The sequence below is a fragment of the Amphibalanus amphitrite genome, unplaced genomic scaffold (assembly GCF_019059575.1).
Source record: "Amphibalanus amphitrite isolate SeventyFive unplaced genomic scaffold, NRLGWU_Aamphi_draft 000803F_arrow, whole genome shotgun sequence".
In the NCBI taxonomy this organism is placed as follows: domain Eukaryota; kingdom Metazoa; phylum Arthropoda; class Thecostraca; order Balanomorpha; family Balanidae; genus Amphibalanus; species Amphibalanus amphitrite.
In genome coordinates, this window is record NW_024882297.1 from 47,110 (window position 1) to 72,067 (window position 24,958).

General features: G+C 55.7%; 1 protein-coding gene across 6 annotated transcripts in view; it reads right to left on the reverse strand.

Moving 5' to 3' along the window:
- Nucleotides 1–24,958, reverse strand: part of LOC122366399 (rho guanine nucleotide exchange factor 11-like) — a 131,049-nt gene that overhangs the window by 46,167 nt on the left and 59,924 nt on the right. For 5 of the 6 annotated variants that reach the window (XM_043338615.1, XM_043338611.1, XM_043338616.1 and 2 more), the window contains 7 exons: nucleotides 24,532–24,630; nucleotides 23,511–23,603; nucleotides 23,054–23,253; nucleotides 21,769–21,946; nucleotides 20,778–20,892; nucleotides 18,566–18,724; nucleotides 16,051–16,122 (listed from right to left, as the gene is read on the reverse strand). In XM_043338615.1, the coding sequence (XP_043194550.1) occupies nucleotides 16,051–16,122; nucleotides 18,566–18,724; nucleotides 20,778–20,892; nucleotides 21,769–21,946; nucleotides 23,054–23,253; nucleotides 23,511–23,603; nucleotides 24,532–24,630 (916 nt within the window). The remainder of the gene's footprint in view (nucleotides 1–16,050; nucleotides 16,123–18,565; nucleotides 18,725–20,777; nucleotides 20,893–21,768; nucleotides 21,947–23,053; nucleotides 23,254–23,510; nucleotides 23,604–24,531; nucleotides 24,631–24,958) is intronic. The other variant, XM_043338612.1, reaches the window with a different exon arrangement.

Consider the following 24,958-nt stretch of genomic DNA (forward strand, 5'->3'; position numbering starts at 1 on the left):
TCAGATTAGTTGCAGTGCTCACAAAAAAAGACGTGCAGCAGCTAAACCATACCAATGCAAGCAATCAAAAGCCTGCAGGACCGCAGCCAGGGCAAAGACGGGCCACCACCAGCTCGGCCGGACGCTGAAGGCTCAGGGGTGCGGTGTGCACGTGACGTGCTATCGTCCATGTCCCCATGAGTACCCTTCTGTCCCACCAGGTGACCCCGCTCTAGCTCGTCAAAAAGCTCAGCGATTCAGTGAGCCCCGACTCTGGTGACATTTTAATAGCAAACTTGAACATAGTGGCCGAGAGTTTGGTAGATGTTACTAGCTTAAAATCGAGGGCACATGAAATGTAGAATAGACACTTGTGAGAGAAGTCCACCAGAGCCCATTCGTAAAAAGTGAACGCTCAATAAGCTTGAACCATGGCAATTCTCGATTAAATGGGAGAACCAAAAAGATTTACCCAGCTCAAGTTAGCAACTATGACAATTCACTCCAAGCTATTCATGCGAAGTAAAGTAAAAGAGGCTGTCGCAGTCTCTCGATCTGGTATAGGTGGACACTTCAGTACGTCTGCCATTCGCCGAGCCCATAAAGCCAGTCATCCGCGACCGTTTAGCGCCGTTCCGTCGCAGCTCCTCGATCGAGCATAGCTGGGAAATTCGCCCATTTTCGCAGCTGATCCCGGATAGGTTCTGCTCGGCGGCCTGATCTCTCACAGAATCATGGTCCATAAATTCATCGCCAGAATAATTCTGTCGCCCACCGATGATGGAGGGTGCCGGGGTGCCGGCGATCTCTGGAGATAGGTAGTCAGCTCAGCGGGCGGTCGGCGCCCCGGTCGGTCATGGATCGCTGCTGCTCAGACTCCCACTGTCAACAGTGGCCGTCAGCGGGACCGTCACCCCGTCACCGAGTCGGCATCTGACGCAACCGAGCGCCGGCGGCGACGTAACCCGCCGTCATGGGAAGCGGGCCGCCGGCGTGGGCAGATGGCGTCCGGCGTACCCGCCCACCGACACGGCGACACAGTCTGGCGAGGCAGACCCGGGGCCGCGGATCGTCCAGCACCCACCCACCGACACAGCCCAAAGAAGCAGCTCCTGAACCGCGAACCGCTCGGCAGTCCCTTCAAAGCCTAGCCAGGCGGTCCCGGAGACATGGACTGCTCGGCGGAATTGAGGACAGCACCTAGTTTGTGGCCACATTAGCGATCTACTAAAACTGATATGATAAAAAATGACCCAGAATATCAGCAGCGAAATTGGGGAGTGCGCGTGTGAATCAATCGATATCCAGGTCGTGCGAGGGTTATGTAGGACTACTAACCACACTTGGCAGTTGGCACCAAGGCGGACGAGTAGCACATCATTACCGAGAGCCATGTCGTCTACGGGGGACATGTGTCCCACCACCGACCGATCCGGAACGGCGCCTGTCCTGCCCCGGTCACCAAGCGGCAGACAAGACTCCGGCACAGACTGAAAGCTTCACCGAAACACCGATCGAAACGGGCGCCCGGAGACAGAGACGGCATCGGCGCCCCTGTCAGTCGGGACGGCAACAGAGATCGCCCCAGAGACAGGGCATCCGCGCCCCTCCGGCGCTCTGTTCCGGCTAGGACGGCAACATAGGCCTCCTCGGAGACAGAGACGGCGCCGGCGCCCCTCCGGCACTCCGTGTCACTCAGTCGGGACAGCTAAAGAGACTGCCCCAGGGGCGGATCGCTCCTACATCCCCTGAGTATGCAGAACATTCGGCGAACACTGATCGCTGTAGTTTTTTTTTCTCGATTGCTTCCTGCTCCCGCCACTCAGGTAAACTGCGGGGATCAACTAGAGAGCTTGACTCATAACTACCATAAGAGTATCATTGGGACCTGAGGCACAACAAAAGCACAGAAAACCGGCGAACATGTAGGCATATCAGTGCACAAATGGACAGCAGTCCACTGCCGATGCGTGTTACGAGCACAAGGTCTCATTTGAGACCTGGTAACAGTCCCAATAAATGGCCAGTAAGTAGGATTAGTATCACCAAGCGCAAAGTATGGCAGCATCAGAGAATACTGATATTAAGAGTACAAAGCGCACAGTGGCGATTGCCGAGGCAATAACTCTTACGCAGCGCTCATTGCTCAACAAACATCAGTCCCAGTCAAAGTCAGTATGTTAGTGGCATCCATCAGGCAATAAGGGTTGACAAAATCTACTTGAGATCAGACGGCTCACCAACAGCATCAATCACAAATCGCTAGCACCAATGAAGCCACTGCAAGCACCGAGTCCCGCCATGAATCACGCCACGGCTAGTGGGTAGTGCTCTAAACAACTCCGATGGACCGCAGCTCGGTCATGAGTCGTCACCACGAGCACCATGCGACTTCTCTGAACACCACTTGTGTTTATAAACAGATACAGCCGCGGAGCCGAGGCGAGCCAAGAGCGACAAAAAATGACGGCCCGGTCCCGGCGCAACACAAACAAGGTCATCCTATCTCCGCTATCCAGTGTCTCGTTAAGGCCATGCGTTGAGCTAGAGTACGCCACAGTGCTGCCATACAGCTGGGCTCTGCGATACGGCAGACGGATAGACAGCCCAGCTGGCAAAATCACGTCACATCCGCCCGTTACGCCATCGGCAGATGTTATGTTGGGCGTCATGGATCGATCTGTCGGGGAACACGACGTACGAAGATCATAGGACGTCGTGAAGCAGCTCTGACGGGCAACTTCGGCGGGGACGGGGTCTCTGCAAGTCGCCGGCAGTGTGCCTGTCTGACTCGGTCAGACATCAGCGCGGCGTGGCTCGGTCAGGACTAACGGCAGAGCCTCTGCTGTCGCCTACCTCCATCGCCAGCGGTGCGCACTGCCGACCATACCTCCCCGGACAGGTAATGCACCGAGGGACTCCCTGAGCTCCGTCCGGGAGCGGCCTGCGTCAGACTGCGCGTCACGGCTATCGGAGATGTAGCCCGAGGGGGCGGACGGCCGCCGCCGAGTCACGGCCGATCACACGAGTCCGCCCACGCCGCCGCTGACTCGAGTGTTGACTCGGCACAGAGTCAGCCCACTCTCTCGGCAGAGTCTGGGAGTCTCCCAGTGGCCAAGGCCAGCAGGTGAGCGGCGGACGGCGGTCGACAGCATACGGCACACGGCGAGCTTCTCCGCCCGCGTGGGCAGGTAAATAATGATTTAGTTGAGCCTAATGGACAGACAAATGCTTAATGATTGGCTGAAGCGATTTGCACACGACGTATGCCGGTATGTCTTCACGTACTACCATACTTCGACACATCTCTTTAATCATAAGTGAGCCAATGCAATAAATATTACGTAAGAAACTACATAGCGTAATATATAAATGCAACTTGAAAAATAATGGTCATTTGCTGCCGTCACGATAGCTCCCAATAAATGTCGGACAGATTCAGACCGTGTCGCAGAACCCATCAGAGATGAATGCACCAGGTGTATCCATTGCCGACCGACCAACGGTGACCTTTTGGATAAACCAACATAATGATAAAACCGGCCACCTAAACCATAGTTGCCGTCTCTCTGCCACTGTCCGGTATTGTCCAAGACCGTCTCGTGTGACGCTGGATGCAGAGGGTCACCGATCCCCGATCCAGCCGATGACGCTCCTGTCTCCCGTTCACGGGGGCGTCACCTCCCATCGGCCGGCAATAAAATGACGGCCTAGTGGAGCGGCTCCATCAAGAAGGGGCGTCGTCGGGCCGGTCGGTCCGCCCGGCACTTCATCGCCCGACAGGCCGGGCGGCGACCGGATCTGGTGGGCGGTCAGACACGACCGGGTCCGGGAGACGACGTAACCGCCGCGGAGGCTGCTCACGGTTGCTGGTACAGGACAATGTCATGGATAAGTCCGTGCTGTCCTGCAGTCGACGGCGACAAACGGCCAAAGGTGCACGCAGGGTCCCAGCTGAGTGGTAGGTATACTGTACCCACTGATGATTGCCGGCATGAAGGGTCCCAGTGGACAGCGCTCTACCGATGGATTATGGCCTCTGGTCCCAGCTGATTGGTACAAACATACTCGGGGTCCCAGTTGATTTCCACCGCCCATCGTGCGGGGGTCCCAGCTGACTGGACTAGCTCGTGACGCCCGATCACGGTCGCCGGGCGGCGGCAGACGAGCCGAACGAGCCACGGCGCTGGCACGCTGCCCCAGTGGTAAACACGCCCGCCCGCCGACTCCCAATGATCCAGGGGAAATGCCGGTGATGAAAGGCGCCACGCCCGTTTTGTTCAGTCCGCGGGACAAGGCTCGACGGCACGAGCTTCACTTGAGTAAATCCGCACCCCTAGCAACCGATTTATGCGTTTCAGAAAGTGGATGACGACTGTCAGCGAATCCCAAGGTGACCTCACTGTTTGGTGTCGTTTTCTAACCTTTCACGTTTCAGAGATCCGGTGGCTCAGAAACTTTCAGCGACTCCATGAATAAAATATTGTGCACCCTGAATATGTATGCGGATAAGTTACTGGTTCGCCGTCGGCTGTGAATTGGCCCAGGTCAGCCGGTTGGGTGTCCGGGATTTGAGCCAAGCTGCTCGGTCACACTGGGGCACGTCAGCCGGCAGGCGGTATCAGTGTTTCATAATCGCCTGGTCAAATCGTCCCGGACCAGTCGCCCGGTCGATATCGAGGATCGGGGGTATATAATCACCAGTTGGCCGGTCGAATTGGCCCAGGTCGGGCGCCGCGGCCGGTCGGGGGTTTACATTCGCCGACTGCTCGATCGTTTACGACATCTGCACGGAATGAACGGGAGCGACGGCAGTGTTTCTACAGAGAGCCAGCGATTCAATGGTGAGTTCCCCTCGCGCCACTCTATTCTCCCCTACAAACGGAGTGCACCACACACGAGGGCAGCGTTTCAGTGAAGCGAATCCCTCCAATATTGTCCAAGAAGCGCGTCAACAAGTCGTCCATCTTGTAATCACCGGCTGCAGAGACGCCGCACGTCTCGGTTCGAGGAACATCCGTCAAACCAGAGAGGACGTTCGCAGTAGGCAGAGTCTGACCGGGGCGGCCGACACACGGACGAGCATCGAACTTAGATTCTGAGTAGGTACAGCGTCCTACCTAGGTTCGGCGTAACCACGGAGCTAACAGATACCCTAGGTTCAGTCTAATTAACAGTCTGCTCAACCAAGGAACAGTATGAATGCTGCGCTGTTGAACACAGCTCGACTCCAGTACTGAATTGACAAAACTAGACACAGGCCAAGTATCAAATGATCAAACTAACAAGCCAAGATCCAGTCCAATTACTGGGCTGACAGAGTAAATAGTCTGCGCAAGTGTTTACCCAACAGCATGCGTGCCGCATAGGTCAAGCCGGGGTTAGTGAACTGCAAAACATTGTAGCAGATGTTCCAAATTGACATTGGAGTTTGTGAGCGAAACTGCCGAGAACTGAAGCAGGTCTGGTCTGAAGTTGCGTAAGGAACTTCCATCATTGGATATTGTCTTGTCTGAGTACTCATTTTCTGCGCAGCGTTTACCAACTTTCCAAACACTCAGTCTAGTCCCTGTACCTATCGACCCACTGACCCCCAGACGGCCACCGTTTGTGTACGACCGTACAGCTCCAGACACCAATCAACGTGTCCAGTGCAATCTGTCAGCGGTGGCTGGTCAGTGGGCTGTCAGCGGGCGACGGCCGCCGCTCGGCGCCACGGCTCTGTTTATGAGCAGCGGCGTCGGGGGCGGTCGGCGGCACACCAGTGACGACACGGCCGCCATTCACATGACCTGTCGGTCATTAGTCGAACAGAGCTCGCCGTGCGCGCCCGGCCGCCAGACTGAGCGCCCGGCCGCGCTCAAAGGTGCCTCGCAGCCGCCCCTCAGGCGATCCGTTCGTGTCGTCAGGGCGATTGATTGCCGATGATCGGCACGTCTGAGTCCGACCGACGCCAAAAGCCGCTGCCCGCACCGGTCGCTGACGTGGTAGCCACCACAGACGAACGCCAAATACACCGCGCCAGATGGGGACACGACGATAGCACGACCAGGTACACAGATAGCACGGCCGACGACAAATAACGCGAGGGCTGTTTCCCACTTACCAAGTGACCGTTTTTACAAACGCGATGCTATGTTTGCTCTCAGCTTACAATGACAACATGGGAAGATTGGAGCTAAATCAACTGGTCACGATGATAGCTTTGAATATTTGAAATGAGTGACAAGCAATAACACGTTTGGAAGCGTCGCTTCACGCACATCTTTACTCTTCATTCGTTCCAAGGGCAGGTTGAAATCAACAATGTAATGAATAAGTAAAACATTTCCCTACAAATGTTCGAGGAAACCATACACCGACCAAGGGTCGATCCCATGCTTCGCATTTACGAATTAGCCCATCCTTCTCCAGTCATCGTTGACCAGCGTTCGTCTTCCCCCCGCCTCTCACACTGCACCCGGCATCATTGCCCCTCCCCACCCCGTCCGGTCCGACATTGTCGATCAGCTGACCGCCCCACCCCTCTCCCCACCGACCCACCTGGCGAGCCCCAGCGTTTCAGCAGGCGTTTGAGGCTGTTGTTGCGCCGGAGCTGGGTGGCGGGCGAGGCGCGACACGGCGCCGCCGGCTCCTCCATGGGGCGGTGACGGGCGGGCGCACGCAGCGCGGCCCTGCGTTAGCCCGCCGGCCACCAATCAGCCGGCCCAGCCGCTGCTGGCCGGCTGCAGCAGCGCCGCAGACCCGACCCAGCCCCCACTCACTTAATTGCACCGGCAGCGACGCGACTCGGCGGCGGCGGCGGCGGCGGAGGGCGCGCGGTGCCAGCACCGGTCGCCGATCACTGATAAAAATAGGGCCGCCGCGGTGGGCCAGCTTTTGATTACAGTGCGCACACCAACTCAGCAGCTAATTAATCGAGGCGCCGGCGGCGGCGGCGGCGACCCGCGCCAGGTCACGGCTGTCGTTCGACGATGGCAGCGACGTTCACTGTCGAACCACCACACTGCTGGACCACGGAGGACACTGGCCGACCGACCGACCCGCGGCGGCGGCGGCGGCGGCGGCGTCCGGCGCACGCTGCGCGCGGAGAGCGGGCAAGGTCAGAGTGCCGGCGGCGCGGCGGCTCCGCCCTGGGCCGGCCGAGCGAGCTGCACACGCGCCGTCTTCCGACGAGCCCACTGTATACACTGGCGGCGGCTGATAGCGACCGCCGCGCAGCGAGTGCCTCCGCTCGGCGCCGAGCCGAGAGAGAGCGGGCGGCGGCGGCGGCGGCGGCGGCGGCGGCGCGGCTCCACCCTGCGCCGTCCGGCACCCCGCACGCACAGTCAGCCTCGACGGCCAGCCCGGCCGACTCCATATATGTCACCCCTCATGGCCAGGTGCCGTGACCGTGGCGTCGGTCGGCGCAGCGGGTGGCCGCGACACTGGCGTCTTCCTCAGACACAAACGGAGCGCTGCGGTCCGCTCGGCGTAAACCACCGAGATGAGGAAGTGCTCCGAGCGGCGTCGGTCCAGTTTTCCAGGAACGTGTAGCGTGACGCAAGGATGAATGTGAGCCGTATAAGTGTGAGTCAGCTTCAGCGTCGAGCTGTGAACCGGTGACCCAGCGTTGGTCATAGCCGCCGGCATCTGATGCCGGCAGGGCCGAGTTACACCCTGCAAGTAGCTGGGCCGGGCATGACGTATGGGAGCATGATTGGCTGGTTATGATGTGAGATATATGACGTATGACAGCGCGATTGGTTGGTGATGATGTGAGATGTGTGTCTGCGAGCTGTGGATGTGCCAGGAGGGGGATTGTGAGTTTAGTTGGCTGGAAGGTGTAGAGGAGAGCAGAATAGATCTTCTTCTTGTGCTGGACGGTGACTTTTAAGTCAGTACGACAAGCTATTTCGGCCTTCTCGACTAAGTGTTGTGATTATGTCTGACGTAGAAGAGGGCAGTGGTGCACCGGTAGCTGGTACCAATACCATGGAACCAGAGTTTCCTGCGCCTGCATTCGATCTGCGGGCAATACCGGAGTTCGACGGCAGCGGTGACGTCGTCAGATGGCTGGAGCAGGCGACACAGCTGTGTGCCCTGCGTCGTGTGTCACTGGCCGCTGTCATACCCACACGCCTGAGGGACCAGGCGTACGAGGTGTGGGCCACCCTCTCCTCCACCGAGCAGCGGGATGCTGCAATCGTCCGCCAAAAACTGCATCGTGCATTTGCATTGGGACCCGACGCGGCTATGTATGAGCTGTATCACCGACGTCTACAACCGGGCGAGTCTGTGGATGCCTACCTGGGATCAGTCAAGCGGCTGATATCCCTCATAGGTTCAGTGTCCAACGAAGTGATGACGACGCACTTCCTGCAAGGTCTGCCGCCGGAGGTGCGGCTAACAGTACGTAACAGTGCTGGAGATGAAACTCTCTCCTTGGAGCGAGCCGTCGCCGTCGCTAGGTCAACGTTGGCGATGGCGGCCAGGGAGAGAGCGACTGCATCGGTGGCTGTCGTCCAGCCGCCGCCATCATATGTACAGCAGCAGCGGGGAGCCAGAGGGACGGGTCGCCGTCCACCACTGCGGTGTTGGACCTGTAACCAGGTAGGCCACATCGCCCGGCTCTGCCCAAACGGGCACGGCGACGGCGCTACATCAGCGCCACGGGCTCCGCCGTCGCCAGCTGCCGCAGTGACCCAAGAGCCCCCATCATCGACATCAATGTAAATGGGCGCAAGTGCCGAGCACTCGTCGACACAGGGTGCAGCGAGACAGTGGTGTGGAAGGGCATGGTGTCCTGCTGGGAGCGGAGTGACGCCAGCTTGGTCGCTGTCAACGACAGCCCGGTGCTGTGCTGTGGGCGGGCTGTGGTCAGCCTTGGAGTGCGCGGGGCGACAGTGAGTGTGCGGGCGGTCGTCGTACCGGCCCGGTTGCTGGGCGTAGACGTGTTGCTGGGCATGACCGGCATTGACGCCCTGCAGGGCGTGAGTGTAAGTGGAGGATCCGTTCGCTTCGGGAGTGACAACCCAGTTGCGAGCGTCGACACGGCTGCTGTGGTGCAGCGTGAGGCCCCGCCGGAGCGGGAGGTGTGTCGTGCGGTCGACACGGCTGCTGTGGTGCAGCGTGAGGTCCCGCCGGAGCGGGAGGTGTGTCGAGCGGTTGACACGGCTGCTGTGGTGCAGCGTGAGGCCCCGCCGGAGCGGGAGGTGTGTCGAGCGGTTGACACGGCTGCTGTGGTGCAGCGTGAGGTCCCGCCGGAGCGGGAGGTGTGTCGAGCGGTCGACACGGCTACTGTGGTGCAGCGTGAGGCCCCGCCGGAGCGGGAGGTGTGTCGTGCGGTCGACACGGCTGCTGTGGTGCAGCGTGAGGTCCCGCCGGAGCGGGAGGTGTGTCGAGCGGTCGACACGGAGCCGGAGCTAAGGATTGACGAGACTGACTTCACGGCTGTGTTCGATGATGTGTGGACAGTCCGTTGGAAATGGGCCGGTGGCGTGGCTCCGCCCCTGCTTGGAAACTCGATAGCTCAGTACGGTGTGCCGAGTTGTGCGCGTGAAAAATTCGATGCAGAGCTGGCGCTGTGGATTAGTGAGGGCTGGCTGCGCGAATACGATGAGACGATGTACGGTCCCGCACAGGGATTGATCCCGTTGATGGTGGTTACTCAGGCAGCGAAGGACAAGGTGCGGCCGGTGTTAGATTATCGGGAACTCAATCAACACCTGACACGTCACACAGCCGACGCTGACGTCTGCGTGGAAGAGCTGCGAAGGTGGCGACGTCACGGACGCCGGGTCGCTGTCCTGGATCTGAAGAAAGCTTTTCTTCAGCTTCGTGTGGACCCGGCCCTGTGGCCGTACCAGACAGTCATCGTGCAAGGGCGGCGGTACTGCCTGACCAGGGTCGGCTTTGGGCTCAGTATCGCGCCTCTGATCATGAAGGCTGTGGTCAGGAAGGTGCTCGCACAGAGCCCCGGGTTGGCAGAGGCAGTGCTGCCTTACGCCGATGATCTGCTGGTCAACGAAGCGGTGGTCTCGGCTGATGAGGTTGCCGAGCACTTCGCTCGATTCGGGCTCACATGCAAGCCGCCGGAGCGGGTCGCGACCGGTGCACGTATGCTGGGCCTTCGTGTCGCCGAGAGCGACGGGCCGGCACTCCAGTGGAGTAGGGACGGGGAGTCACCAACGCAGGCTCCACCCGTGCTAACGCGGCGATCTGTCTTCGCGTGGGCCGGCCAGCTGACATCTCATGTGCCGGTCGCAGGCTGGCTGCGGCCGGCCGCTGCATGGATGAAGCGGACTGCCAACCGCCTCAGCCCGGACTGGGACACTCCGATCGTCAGCGAGGAACTACAACGTGAGGTGGATGAGGTGTCACGGCGGTTTCGAGCATGTGACCCGGCACGCGGCCAGTGGTGTGTGACAGGGACGAGCGTCGTGGTGTGGACCGACGCCAGCTCCATCGCCCGCGGTGTCGTGCTCACTGACCCTGACACGGGCGCCATCATCGAGGACGCGTCCTGGCTGCGTGCCGAATCGGAGAGGGACGTGCACATCAATATCTCAGAACTGGATGCCGCTCTCAACGGTGTCAACCTGGCGGTAGCATGGGGCTTCCGTCGCCTGACGCTCCGGACAGACTCGGTGACGGTGCACCGCTGGCTGAGTGACGCGCTGTCGGGTAAGGCAAGGCTGCGAACCAAGGCGCAGTCCGAAATGCTTATCCGACGGCGCGTGGCTGTTTTCCGTCAGCTCGTCATCGAGTACGAACTGGAGGTCACTATCGAGCTGGTCGCGTCAGCGGTCAACCGTGCTGATGAGGTGACGCGGGTGCCCAACGCCTGGCTGCAGACTGCCGACCAGCCAACCACTGATTCGTCCAAAGCACAACCGGTGGCTGTCGCTGCCATCACAAGTGCCTCAGCGAGTGACATCCGCACCATCCACGAAAACATCGGTCACCAAGGAGTGAGGAGAACGTTGTGGTACGCCCGACGTGAGCTGGGGGTGAGGCGGGTGTCAAAACCAGCTGTGCGAGACGTGGTCAGACGATGCCAGACGTGTGCCTCGATTGACCCGGCGCCGGAGCGCTGGCCCGGTGGGTCACTCGGAACAGAACGCACGTGGGATCGCCTGGCCATGGATGTCACCCACGTGCACGGCCACCCATACCTGACGCTGGTGGACTGCGGGCCGTCGAGGTACGCCATATGGCGACGGCTTCGCCGGGCAGGAGCTCTGGAGATTGTGAGTGAGCTGGAGAACGTGTGTCTAGAGCGTGGAGCCCCGGCGGAAATACTCACGGACAATGCGACAGAGTTCCGTGGCCGGGTCATGTTAGCGTTCGCGGCTCGCTGGGACGTATCCATCCGGTTCCGCGCTGCCTACGAGCCCGGCGGGAACGGCATCGTCGAGCGCCATCATCGTACCATCAAAGTGATGGTGGCCCGGCAGTCCTGCTCCGTTGCTGAAGCAGTCCATCGATACAACGTGACACCGAAGGATGGCAGTGACCCGGCCACAGCTCCAATCAACGGGGTGCTTCGACACCCTGGCCGAGACGTTGACGTGACGCCCCGCAGAACCTCAGACGAGCCTGGTGACGCCCTGCCGCTGAAGAAACCCGGTGTATACCAGGTAGGGGACAAGGTGTGGGTTCGGCGGCGGGGCGACCGATGTTTTGTAAAGTCAGACGAGGGTATTGTGACAGGCGTCGTTTCGGCCCAGACAATCGAAGTCGATAATGTCCCACGACATGTGCGAAACCTCCGACATCGGTTGACCGTCCCTGAATGTCCGAGGCCAGGGGCTCTGCGAGCGCCAACGGTGGAGTGGTCTGATGACAGCGAGTGTGATGGCGTGTGTGTGTCGCCAGCTCCGAGTGATGTGACGGAGTCGGACACGCGGCCGCCCAGCGTCGCTCAGTCCCCGGACCCCGATCCACCGACCGGGTCCGATGTGTCCGCAGACGAGAGTGAAACGTTCGTGCCTGCGACGCTGCGGCGTGGTACGCGTGTTCGAAGAGAGCCGGAAAGATATGGCGATGGTGTGCCAGAGGATGTAGTTGATGCGTTGATTGAATGACATGTAACATGTAGAGTAATGTGGTTCTTCAGAACCAGGGGGTGATGTAGCGTGACGCAAGGATGAATGTGAGCCGTATAAGTGTGAGTCAGCTTCAGCGTCGAGCTGTGAACCGGTGACCCAGCGTTGGTCATAGCCGCCGGCATCTGATGCCGGCAGGGCCGAGTTACACCCTGCAAGTAGCTGGGCCGGGCATGACGTATGGGAGCATGATTGGCTGGTTATGATGTGAGATATATGACGTATGACAGCGCGATTGGTTGGTGATGATGTGAGATGTGTGTCTGCGAGCTGTGGATGTGCCAGGAGGGGGATTGTGAGTTTAGTTGGCTGGAAGGTGTAGAGGAGAGCAGAATAGATCTTCTTCTTGTGCTGGACGGTGACTTTTAAGTCAGTACGACAGAACGTGTCGGGCAATCAGTGCGACAAGACAAGACAGCAGGCGGCGGCGCCGGTACGTGTCGCGAAATCAGAGCGGACGCACCCCGCTGTACGACCCACCGCAGCACGGCCGGCCAAGGGTGGCACAGCAGACAGCCACGGCCCAACACCGCACGACCCACAGCCCGGCCGCCAGCCGCTCCGTTCCTGCCCATGGCCCTCCGTACCGTGTCCACCCGCTGTGACCGTGCCCGCTCGATATCCAGCCCGGGGCGGCGCTGTTGTGTACACCGCGGCCCCCGTCCGCCCGAGCCGGCCTCCGCGCCCTGCGGGGTCACACCCGACCCGCCGCCGCCGACTGCCAATCCTCACTGTAACGGTGCGGCCGGCCAAACGGCGTGCCGACATCCAATGATGAAACCCGGCGGCGGCGAGGTTCCGGCCAGACGCTGCTGATAGGTCTGCGCGCACTGAGATACAGCGTGTTTCGCGCCCCATGTGGCGCGGGCCGTTTCCTGGCAGCCGCGAAGTGTTGAACTATAAGGCTGTTTTTAGTCATCCTGAACACCCGTTTTTGGTCTAAGCCAGCCTTAAGTTTGAGAAGTTATCTGCTTTATGAAGGGAATCAAATCAGTATCAAAATAGAAAAGCTTAAGGAACACTATGACGCTATGCTTATATTCCTTGATTTTACTTCTCGCACAGCTTGATTAGACAGCGTTTTATGTAATAAAAGAATTGCGACTTGCAAACCGCTCCAAGGCTCATACACGCCAGTAGCGCTAGTTCCACGGCAGTCCCTGCCGCAGGGAAACAAACGTCCGTTCAACACGAACACCTCTTCCAAACTGAGCCAGCAGACTGGATATAAAACGAACAAATTACCGACTGCCCTGGCTGAACGACTCGGCTGAAAGTCCCGTCACCTGACAGCCACTCCTGTAGACCAAGACGCATAGCCCCGCACCGCACGCTAAGTGCCTGCGGGCATGACCGAAACTTGCCAGGAATTTTCAGATTGTCCTTTCACCTGACGACTCGACATAAAAGCGAAACGCGGTACACCGGTATGGCATCATATGTCGGAAACCTGAGGCGGCACTGTCCCGTGTTTGGGTTGGCTTTCATACCCATGCTCGTGAGCGTAAGATCCCAGTCATCATATCTAGCCCTGCACACTGGGTCACACTGGCGGCACAGGACCGCCCAACACAGGGCGAGGCGACCTCAGGATACCTGAACTGACCCCGAGTCTCCAACACGCCTGAGGCCGTCCGCCCACATCACGGAGAGGCGCCGTGCGCGTCCGTCCGTGTCGACCGTTCTCCGACTCTCGCTGGGCGTGCTAAGATGACCGATGGTGACAGCGGCGACCCTCCCCCTCCTGGGGCGACACCGGCAGTCTGAACCGACACACGATCTCGACACAAGACCCCGAGCGAGCGGGCGTGGGCCGCGACCGGCGCGCGATGACCTTGTCTTCGCCGGGCGGCCGGTCAAATATTTCACATTCACAGACACGTGGAGGGAGGGACAGCACGGTCAGACGGGGTCAGATCGTGTCTAATTAGCTGGTCGGACGCGGGCGGGACGTGACCGGCGGCCACCTCACCGCCATTCACTCCCCGGAGAGCAGACATCCAGCAGACCAGCCGCAGTGAAATAAACAACGCCAATCGGTCGCGCACAATGGCCGACCGAAGTGCCAACTATAAATAACGGGCGGCCTGTCTGATCGGCGGTCTCCACGCGGCACTGGCCGGCCGGCTCCGACTGCCTGGTGCGTGGGAATCGAGCCGGTGGTGCTCCAATGTGCCGTGAACTCGACGAGGGCTCACGTGGCGAGCACGCGGCACGGCGCTGGCCGTAGATTATCGAACATCGCCACAGCGAAAAGCAGCCGCAAATACAGCAAGCCGCAGCTCAGGTCATGCTACATTCACACAGGAGCGTCTGTCCAACGAGCGGCGCCCCGGCCTCGGTTCGTCCGCCCGGCTCGCCCACACACCGGCCTTCTTCGTTATGGCCTTGTCCTTCAGCGGCCCTCCTACCTGACATTCGCTAACGACGCCGAGATGGAGACACTTCCCCGGATTGGCGGCAAAAAAGGAAACGAAGGGCGGCCGCAGACACCGCCAACCGACCTGCTCAACAACGCTGCTGTGGCGACAGTCAGCTGTTTCCCAGAAACAGAGTTTTCGTAATTATAGCGAGAAGTTTTCTCACTCAGAGTTTCATATGAAAAGCCATTCTGCTCGCCTTCCAGCTCTTATGAATATAGAACAATACAGTAAAGCGTAGGGCTACCACACCGAGAGCGACGGGAAACTATAGCATGGCAGTAACAGTTGCGCTTTTTAATGCAACTGGAGTTGTCGGTGAACTGCGATCAATTAGGTACCCCAAATACCTGAGTCAAATAAATAGGCATTAAAATCGGATTAGCGACCAATGCTTAACCTAAATCCATTTGTGAAGCGATTTATTCGTCCATATATCTGCGGTGAATGCTCCAAACACAAACAAACATTAAATAAATGTCAAGAAAGGATATGTAAGCCCGTCATTAGTCTAATGCTTGGTAATGACAAACAAACGGAGCATCGCTGCAAAACAAAGCTCCATTTTTGGCCTGTATCTAGGCTGGGTGTCTTTTATATCCCACCTTCAGGCTGCCCCGATGTGCAAGGCTGATCAAACCACCAACTCAACATGAATATGACCGGATAGCCTCCTGCAACCAAACTTTAATGCATATGCGACATAAAACGTTTCGATATTTCAGCATGACCGCCGGAAACTGATATAATCAATGAATTGATCGAACATGTTTCAAAGATTAAGTATGAAATGCACACAGGAGTGAGATAGCTGCAGCTCGAAAAGTAGGTATACAAATAAGTTTTTTGGGATCGGATATCCGATCAATCCAGTGACTCCATTCAGAAGTTCCTCCGAGGGAAAGCACCCTCAATATTATGACGTCCCACCGTGGTAAGACCCCTTACAAATCAACAAGCCGGATTCATTTCACACCTGAATTATCAACGGTAGCAAAGAAGCACTCTCAAACTCAACGGTCGCCCACTCAGCACGTCACGCGTATGATCTGTTAAGCCCGAGGTAAACCACCATCTACGTCATAAGTCACCTTGCAAATAAATACCGACCACAAGAAGTCGCTTCAAACGCAGCCAGGGGAAGAACTGTCCCACTCCACGTTCCGGCTCAGTGCGGTTCAGTGATTCTCTGACGCACACACCTCCTACCTGCATTATTCCCACATCCGCCGGCGATGGATATTGAACATCAAACTAACACTCACGCACACAGGCCATCACCGGGAGCGAGAGAGGGGGAGAGAGTGACATCTAGAAGAGGCGAGAGGAGGCAAGAGGAGAGAGAGAGGAGAGAGAGATAGGAGAGAGAGAGAGAGAGAGAGAGAGAGAGAGAGAGAGAGAGAGAGAGAGAGAGAGAGAGAGAGAGAGAGAGAGAGAGAGAGAGAGAGAGAGAGAGAGAGAGAGAGAGAGAGAGAGAGAGAGAGAGAGAGAGAGAGAGAGAGAGAGAGAGAGAGAGAGAGAGAGAGAGAGAGAGAGGAGAGAGAGGGACACTCGGTACTTACCAGACGCGCCCGGGTCGGTCTCGGCAATCGCCTGGTCCGGTGAGTCGTCCCTCGTCCTCTTGGACCGGTCGCCTGGAACACGACGCCAGCAGTCAGGTCAGCGGGTCATAGTTCAGAAGGTCACATGTAGGTCATAGCTAGATGTTACAAGGTTATGAGGTCACCGGGTCGCATGGTCAATGGTCATAGTTCAGAGGGTCACGGGTTACGAGGTTGCAAAGCATGAAGTCATTTGCGGTAGACAGTCACAGGGTCATGCGTCAACTTACAGGATCACAGGTCACAGATTGATAATAGGTATCGATTCACACTTGTCAAGCCGGTGCTAAGATGTGGTTCGATCGAAAATTGACAAACTATCTAACAAGAGTTATCGTCTTCCCCTTCATACACACAAACGGTCAAAGCTATGGTAACTGTCGCATAAAACCTAACAAAGACTACATCGCTGCGACCTAACCCCAGTAATATCCCCACAGGCACATCAATCGCAACAACTAGCAAATAAACAAGCAACCGCACAAGCAAGCAGAACAGTGAACAAGCGGGCTGACGACAGGTCCTAGCTCTTGTCAGCCTGACTCACGCCATGTAGACCGTTCGCATTTACCATTCGTACTGCACACACTCACTCGTTCACAGCTAACATAGTGAATCAATCAAGGGACCGAAGGCAGAGTGATTGCGGCTCATGGCGAAATAAAACTAAGCGAGCACACCGGTGAATTTACAGGCAAGCAGTTATTGAGATGTTGACACCAAAGCTCAATGAATATGAATATCCTTTGTGTGACAGCGTGTCAAAAAAAAAAAAAAAAAACGGCGGTGCTAAGCTTATTCGTGAACAACCAAACACACCAAAAGCACGTCCTAATTTGCATCAAAATAACCGAAACAAAATTTTGAGACTGATGTAAAAGTGCAATGCTCTGTGCGACACATCTCGGGCCGTGTGATTTTGTACACACAGTGACCAGCGCTCTGTCTGATACACTGCCAGTTACACTAAAGGACGGCAGCCGCTGGCATAGTGCTGTGCTTAAGTGACAGTGACGTCACGATGACGTCATCGACCACACCGCCGCCGTTCGGCCGGCTTACCGGAGCCTGCTCCGTGGACGGGCGCCACGGGAGGATAGATGATGAATACTCCGTCTGGGCCGCGGCGGGGCGAGAGGCGACCCGGTCAGACTGAACACACCCGAGCGTCCACTCTACTGTCCACCAAAGGCTAACGCACCGTCCCATCGTGACACAAACACCGCACTTCGGTCACACAAACACCACCCATCGCCCCACTGCCACACAAAACTGCCCCACCATTACAAACCAACTATGGCCATCAACCCCGCAGTCGTAATCAAAAACCACTCATTAAACTATTCAGCATGCATCAGCCCCTAAAGGCCGCGTCCCCCAGGTTGCATGGAAACTGAAACTAGGAATACATGACTCAACCCTTTTCCTTTTCTTAGCAACCGTCAGTCAAGAGAAGTGCCTCGGTCGTACGGCCCACCATCGAGAGAAACCCCAACCCATCGGTGCCGAAGCCTCCAAAGGGCTGCAGTAGACGGTCATTTGTGAGGCAAATGACTGCAACGACATTGACCAATAGCCAGCCGCCGAGCGGCGCTCAATAACTGCACGGATTTATAGTTACATCACTGTACGACTGATATTCATCGGCCAATGCGTATATCAGTGGACACATCACTGTCAATTTGTATCAGTTTCTCCGAAAGTCACCGAGATACTGGCTGTCTGTCTCCGAGAGTCTGTCTGTCTCGCTGTATCCCGACCCATCCATCCCCTTGCCCCAGTCGTCTTCGTCCCGCCTGTTTCCCTGCGCCCCGACCTATCCGTGTCCTCCTCTGGCCGCGTCATCCCAGATTCAGCCGGCACACACGCCGCGCTGTCAGTCGGTCGATTGCGAAGGTGCCTCGTTCGCAGAAGACGACCGGTGTCAACCATCGATCCCTCGGGACTGGAGACCCTAAGGACGCGCCTCTGGCATACACAGACAGCGGAGGGTCGGCAGTATGGGGCGGAGTCTAAGCCAGCGGCAACAGTTCCAAGACGAGTGAATTAATTAGGTCCCGGCAGGATACATTACATCAACGGAGGGAGGCAGTGCAGTGTGGTCTCACGTTGCTGAGTCCCTTTGGCTGTAAAGGTCATTATCAATCTAGAAACGAGATCTACAAGGTTGGAAAGTCGAAATCGCTAGTCTAAGAGCAGATTTATGGCACATATCTGCGGCATTTGAGGTTCCACAAAAGAGCAAAGGCATAAAGTATTGCATCTAGACACCTAAGACCAGGCCACGACACATTTAGTCGAAGAGCGGCTAGAAGCGAACTAAAATCTTACTATACTCCTCATAGAAAAAAAAAATAACTACGAAAAACGAGTTACCAAATCATTCATTCACCTACTAATACTAATCTATGTAGTGACACTAGAAACAATTGTCTGGGACCAGCACCTCTGTTCCAGACAGCGTCGTTCTACTCACTCTGACCTAGGTTGAAGCTGTTGCCCGTCTTCTTCCTCTGTTCGGGCATGATTTTGGCCATGAGGTTGCTGATCTTGTCGCCGCCGCGGCGCGGGATGGCGCCCACACACTGTTCCTCCACAGTCCGCAGGCACGCCTTGTGGATGTTCATCTCACAGTCTGTGGTTAGAACACATCGTCATATAACGTACACCCACCCACAATGCGGCTCATACACAGTACACACTGTAATAAGCTCATACACATAGCACACTGTAATACAGCGGTCAAGGACACGGGGAGGGAAAACGACCCGCTCCCGGCGGACGATTAGGCTCGACCATTTAGCGTCGACAGTGCCCCACGGCGGGTATAATCCCGGCCCAGATTACACACACGCCGATTTAATCCCCGTCCAATTACCCACGGACCAGGTCTTCCAGAGGTCGAGCCAGTTCATGAACCCAGCGCAGGGCCGGTGCGATGTCAGAGCGGGCAGTCACACGTCCTCTACTATCGTCTCACTGGCGTGAGAGTAGCCAATCTGGTTAGCTCGTGCAGCTAGTAACAGTATTCTCACGGTGAGAAAATTCATGACAACGCTGCCACGCCCGAGATCCTTCTGCACATCGCCAGATGTCCTTCCACTCTAGCGATGCAACTGACGGGTCGCATGTGAAGTATAGGAAGTGAGAGCACTGGGCTGCCTAACCTCTCCCCCACCACGGGCATCAGCGTTCATAAGACCCTGTCTGGAGCTTGATAATTTTTGTAATACAGTGAGATACATTTTGATCATGGACTTGACTGCATTTCCGACCCGTTATCCATAGCCACCTGGAACCTCTTTCACCAATCCGCAGTTCCGGTAGGCAGATGTAACCCAGCTGATCTCTGCCCCACTGACACACTAACCTTCACACTGATTGTCAGCATTGCCTATCGACCATCTATACACACGCCCACCGACATAACATTCCGCGCCGCCACATCATCATGCCCCAATCACCGTGAATCCAACGCATTCTTCTTTGTTAACACAGGGTGGGTCTATCGCCGAACTATAAAGACAAACGGTCCATGAGCCGCCGCCCGGTTCGTCCCACGCTGTCTGGCAGGGTCAAGGGCACCCGTGTCTGGTACGGAATGACTGGTTTAGGATGGGAGAAGTCATAGGAGCTGCATACTTTAAAGCTGCAGACACAGAGTTGTTCACCGGTTGGCAACCAGCTTCCACGTCCTGGTTCAACCAAGGCACGCTTCACGCCAGCAAGTCGCGGTTCCGTGTAACGATGAGAAATGGCTACGAGTTCTAGGCGTGACCTATGTACACAGACATTCCCAGTGGAGTTGAGGAAGGGCCCACCTCGCAACACCGGGTAAGCCGGCCGGCCGGTCGGTCGCTAGCCACCTAATCGTGACACAGCGGCCCAGCCACGGCTAAATGCGTCCTCAGCAGCTCTAGCCGGGCTGGCCGGCCGGCTATAACCCCAGATACAGCGGACCACGAGAGGAAACGAGCACAGAATAACCTCCAATTGGGCCCGAGATATCCCAGCTAGGTGCTCTACGGGCATACGATCAATATCAGAGGACTTCCTCTAGTAACGAGCTGATCAGCAGCAGAATAAATCACGGCCGATCTTCAACATACAGATGGCAGCTAAGCCCCCTAGCCTGCAGTTATTATTCCTCAGGTCCGACGCATGATCCGCCCAGTGGAGGACAAACAGACGACCCTGAGTCTTTAGAGCCCAGTGGTGCCCACATACGCTGGGAAAGGTGAAAGGACGGGTAAGCGATCAGCCGTACCGTAAATTGACCCAGCCGCCAGCCAGAGAACACAAAGCACAGCGGACGAACCGAACACACAACAATAACATGACTCTCGGGAAATTATACCTAGTACCTACCCATCAACGTATGACACAACCTGCCAATGCGTATCATTACTACTCTTAACCCAATAGCTACGTTACCTGTCACATGACAAAAAGTATATCAAAACATCGGGTGGCAACATTCGACCTTCACTTTGTCCCATGCACTTTGCACAACCCCAGACCCAGCCGTGCCGACTAGCAGACTGTACCTACTCGCTGGCGCAGTGGTATGCCCGCTGACTATACCACGGGAAGGGCACTCAAGGGCGCTATGGTAGGGGGTCGATGCCTCGGATAGGGTACTCATGGGCGCTCAGGTAGGTGGTTGCTGTTGCGGATAGGGTACTTACGTGCGCACTGATAGCCCTGCGGGCTGATTCCGCGGATCGAGTCCTGGCAGGCGTTACAGGCGGTGACGATGTAGTACTGGTGCAGCTGGAACTGGTGACCACGCACCACCGGCGGCTACAGAAAGACAGAATATGGGGAGAGTTCGTCAGCTGCAGCAAGAGTATGACGCACAATGGGGTGTTACTAACACCCGCGTGTTACAGATAACTGGCAACAATGAGACCGGCAAAGGGTATGTTTGGGATATACCATATATTATTCGGCAGTATATAAATTAATTGGACATCAAAGTAGCACGTAGATCCGCACCCTACCGCTCATATGCACTACAATCGGCTCTTATGTAATTGACATACCGTACGTGGGACATGAGGATACAGACTCCATGTCTCAAAAGAAAACTACATTAGTGACATGATATTGATTAGCCTCGAGTTTGGTTCGGCAAGCACGTAAGCAAGAGTATCGCGTGGGATGAAGCTTCCACGACGGCCCCTCTGGCGTGGGCCGTCTCAAAATACCATCAGTAAATGGACGTCACTTCACGAGCGACTGACATCCTAGTAAATGCCACCACCCACAACCGAAGGCAATCTCAGTCAAACGAGGCATTTCGGAACACATATCAGTGACAAGAGAATTAGGGAATACCGGAGTATCACGCCGACTCATACAATTTGTTTTGTTTGGTAAATGTCACGGTATCAATACTCCATACTCCCACGCGTCTCAGGACATATAAGCGCATATTAGATAATATATTTGCCATCATCTTACTCGTAAACGCATCATAAGTGTAGCAGGCCGGAAACGTTAACCACATAAATATGCGCTGACCTGGGGCTGGGACATGGAATGACATTCACGAATATACAGATATAGCCGTCTTTACGACCTGATGCAATACAGAATCGCTGCCAAAAGCGGCTTTCCAGGCCGATAACCTCCGATAATCCTAGCAAATCATCCCATAACTGCGATTCGACGTACCTTTTTATGCCTGTTGAGCAGTTTGGACTTGAAGGAGCGCTCCTTGGAGACGAACAGGGGGCAGCTCTCGACGATCTGCTGCAGGCTCGGGCTGCGGTAGTTGAAGTACTTGTAGAGGATGGTGGCCAAGCTGGACGCCTGGGTCTGCGTCTGCTCCGAGGCGTTCTCCAGCTCAGAGCTGTCGGACCGTTCATGCAGAGGTCAGCACCAGTAAAGCCAAAAGGATAGACTGACTGATGGACAGAGGCAGAACTTACCTATCCAGCGACAAAGAAAACACCAGAACCATATCATCTAAAAGATGGCCGAAACGCATAATAATAAGCGCAATCATTACCTACACACTACAAAGGCCAGGCTTTTAACAGCAGGGTTGTGCTCGACTCAAAAAAATTTGCCGACTCGACTCATCATTCAACTTCAGAATGTCCTGACTCAACTCTGACTCAAACAAGGAGCTGATTTTTTCCCTTGACTCGACTCATGACTCAAGCGGTTCAATGAAAATATGAGTTGACTCAAACTTGACTCAAAATTTTTGTTGAGTCAAGTGTGTTGACTCAAAATTGACTCAGATAAAAAATTGTTGAGCGGGGGGGGGGGGGGGGTGAAAAAAATCCGGCAGCAGGGCCAGGCCTAAGTTGTTAAGCGGGGGGAGAATGAAAAACTTATACTATATATTGTTTCTAGAAAGTCGAGTCAGCTGACTCATGTTCCCAAATGTTTTTGACTCAACTCAATGTCAAAAAATATTTTACTGACTCAACTCTGACTCAACTCAACACCTTAATATTTTTGTCCGACTCAACTCTGACTCAACTCAACAGCTCAACATTTTATCCGATTCGACTCAAATCTGACTCATTTAAGTCAGAGTTGAGTCAAATTTCTGACTCGACTCATGAGTCAAGCACAACCCTGTTTAACAGCGATTCACACAGGTCAATGCTACATAATCCTCTACTACTCCACGCACAGATCCACTAACTGGTGGAATATCTATGGACATTTTTGAATTCATCAAACCTCAATCTTTCCCATATTCTCTCCCATTTACCGACAACTGGTGGACAGTCTCCATGTACCAGCACTTCACCCTGTCTCCCGGCACTCACGAATGGAGTACTGTCTCGAGTTAAGCCCATCCCAGATAACCTTCTCTTCCTTTACTCACGACTGGTGCACGGTCTCCAGCAGTTTGAACAGCACGTCCTCGATATACTCACGACTGGTGGACGGTCTCCAATTTACCCCTTCCCCGTTAAACCTCTCTCCCTATACTCACGACTGGTGGACGGTCTCCAGCAGTTTGACCAGCACGTCCTCGATGATGCGGCCCTCGCGCGCCTTGTCGTGCCGCGCCTCCTCCAGCTCAGAGTCCTTGGGGCCGAACATGGCCCCCAGGCCGGCCGTCCGCTTCCCGCGGAAATCGGCCAGCTGGTCGTTGATGTCCTCTCGCGCTCGCGCCCGTGCCCGCTGGAATATCTGGAATGAAACGGAGGAGTAAGTGAGCATAAGCAGCCGAAACCGATGCATATCAGAAAGAAAATACTGATTGCTAGGTACCAACCAGCCGTGAATAATTCCAACCAAAAGCAAATAAACACAAAAATAGCTGATGTTTGAAAGTGTACACGCAGCATGAGCATCCGTTACCACTGATAGCCGAATACTGCAGCTCTCCAGTGGCTATGGTCTGATACCCGGTCGGTGTGAGACTACTACTCGATGTGAACACTCACCGTGCGCAGTTTCTCCTCCTTGTCCAAGTCACGGAGGAGGATCTCGTCTATCTTCAGTAGGGAACCCTCCTCAATGCCATTAACCCGCATCACCTGAAAACACACAGACGATCACAGTCAGTCTCTCATGGTCCTACAAAGAAGCACAACAAAACAAATGGTTGGAGGACTAGCCAAGCAGCCAAAATGTCTTACTGAGCCCACCACTGAAACGGAAATACCTCAGCGTTCTGGTCAAAACGGGCCGACTCCGAATTTTCTACACTGCTGAGCAGTTTCATGGCACGTTTCAAATGATTCACACCTTTCCTTGCCCAACATCAAGGAAGTTATGCAAATAACCGTCTGACTACATCACAGCCAGGCAAAACAGCAAACACATGATCACGAATATCCCCACTCCGTCTTCCACTAGTCACCTTTACCGACGGACTTTTCAACACACATGCCCGCACGTCTCACACCCCTCACATCCACGTCCCAGCGCGCCGTCACGTCCTTCCATGAACGTCCCACATTCCTAGCTGACGTCCCTGTGAGGCCGTCCGCCCGCCAACGGCGCGTGACAGTACACTCGCGGATGGTCCGCGTCCTTTTATGGTCCTGTCCGCCACCCGGCCGTCCACACACGGCGGCGGGTGAGGGTGATCGAATGTGACAGGATGCTTGGCAACTCATGGCAGAATTTTAGTTGGCTACAGCTAGCAGAAGGCATGCATTTACTTGCATGCTTTCAGCACGTGGCTTGGTTGGTTCGATGTGAAGAAACTAGTGCGCTGAACACTTGGAATGTTAGATCTTACACATCACCAGTGATCGCTAACGTATCTCCAGAACAAATCGCTATTCAATGATCTACGAGCGATCTACAGAATACCATGAAACGGCTAGAGATGTGCGTTTACACATATCCGGCTTCTTAGTAATAAAATGACAGGCATCACTAACCCTCATCCCACGCACCTACGAGCTACTGTGAAATACTCATCATTCAGCAACTGCAGCATCCCCCGGTACTTACAGCATCAGGCACCAAGAAAGTGGAGTGAATCTCATACGCCCAGCGGCGCATATCCTTCGCATTGCCCTCTTTGTACAAATCACTGATTAAGTAGAAAAACTGAAACACACAAAAGGAGCAAACAGCGTTATCGTCACGTACTGACGCGTCGGCACGTGCCGACACGGCAGAGGGGCTGCTCCTCTGCCGAGAGTCAGACACAAAACCAGTCGCGGAGTCGTGCCGACACATGTGAAGAGGCTCAGGAGCAGCGGTGGAGACAGTGGAATATAGGAGCACACAGGACCCAGTAGTGGGGAGACAAAACACAACCCCAAACCAGGACAAACGGCGTCAACATAACCACCATTGCATAACAGCTGGTTTTATGGGATAAATAGCATCGACAGCACATTTCAAAACATAAGATTGCTGTTTGCCCATATCT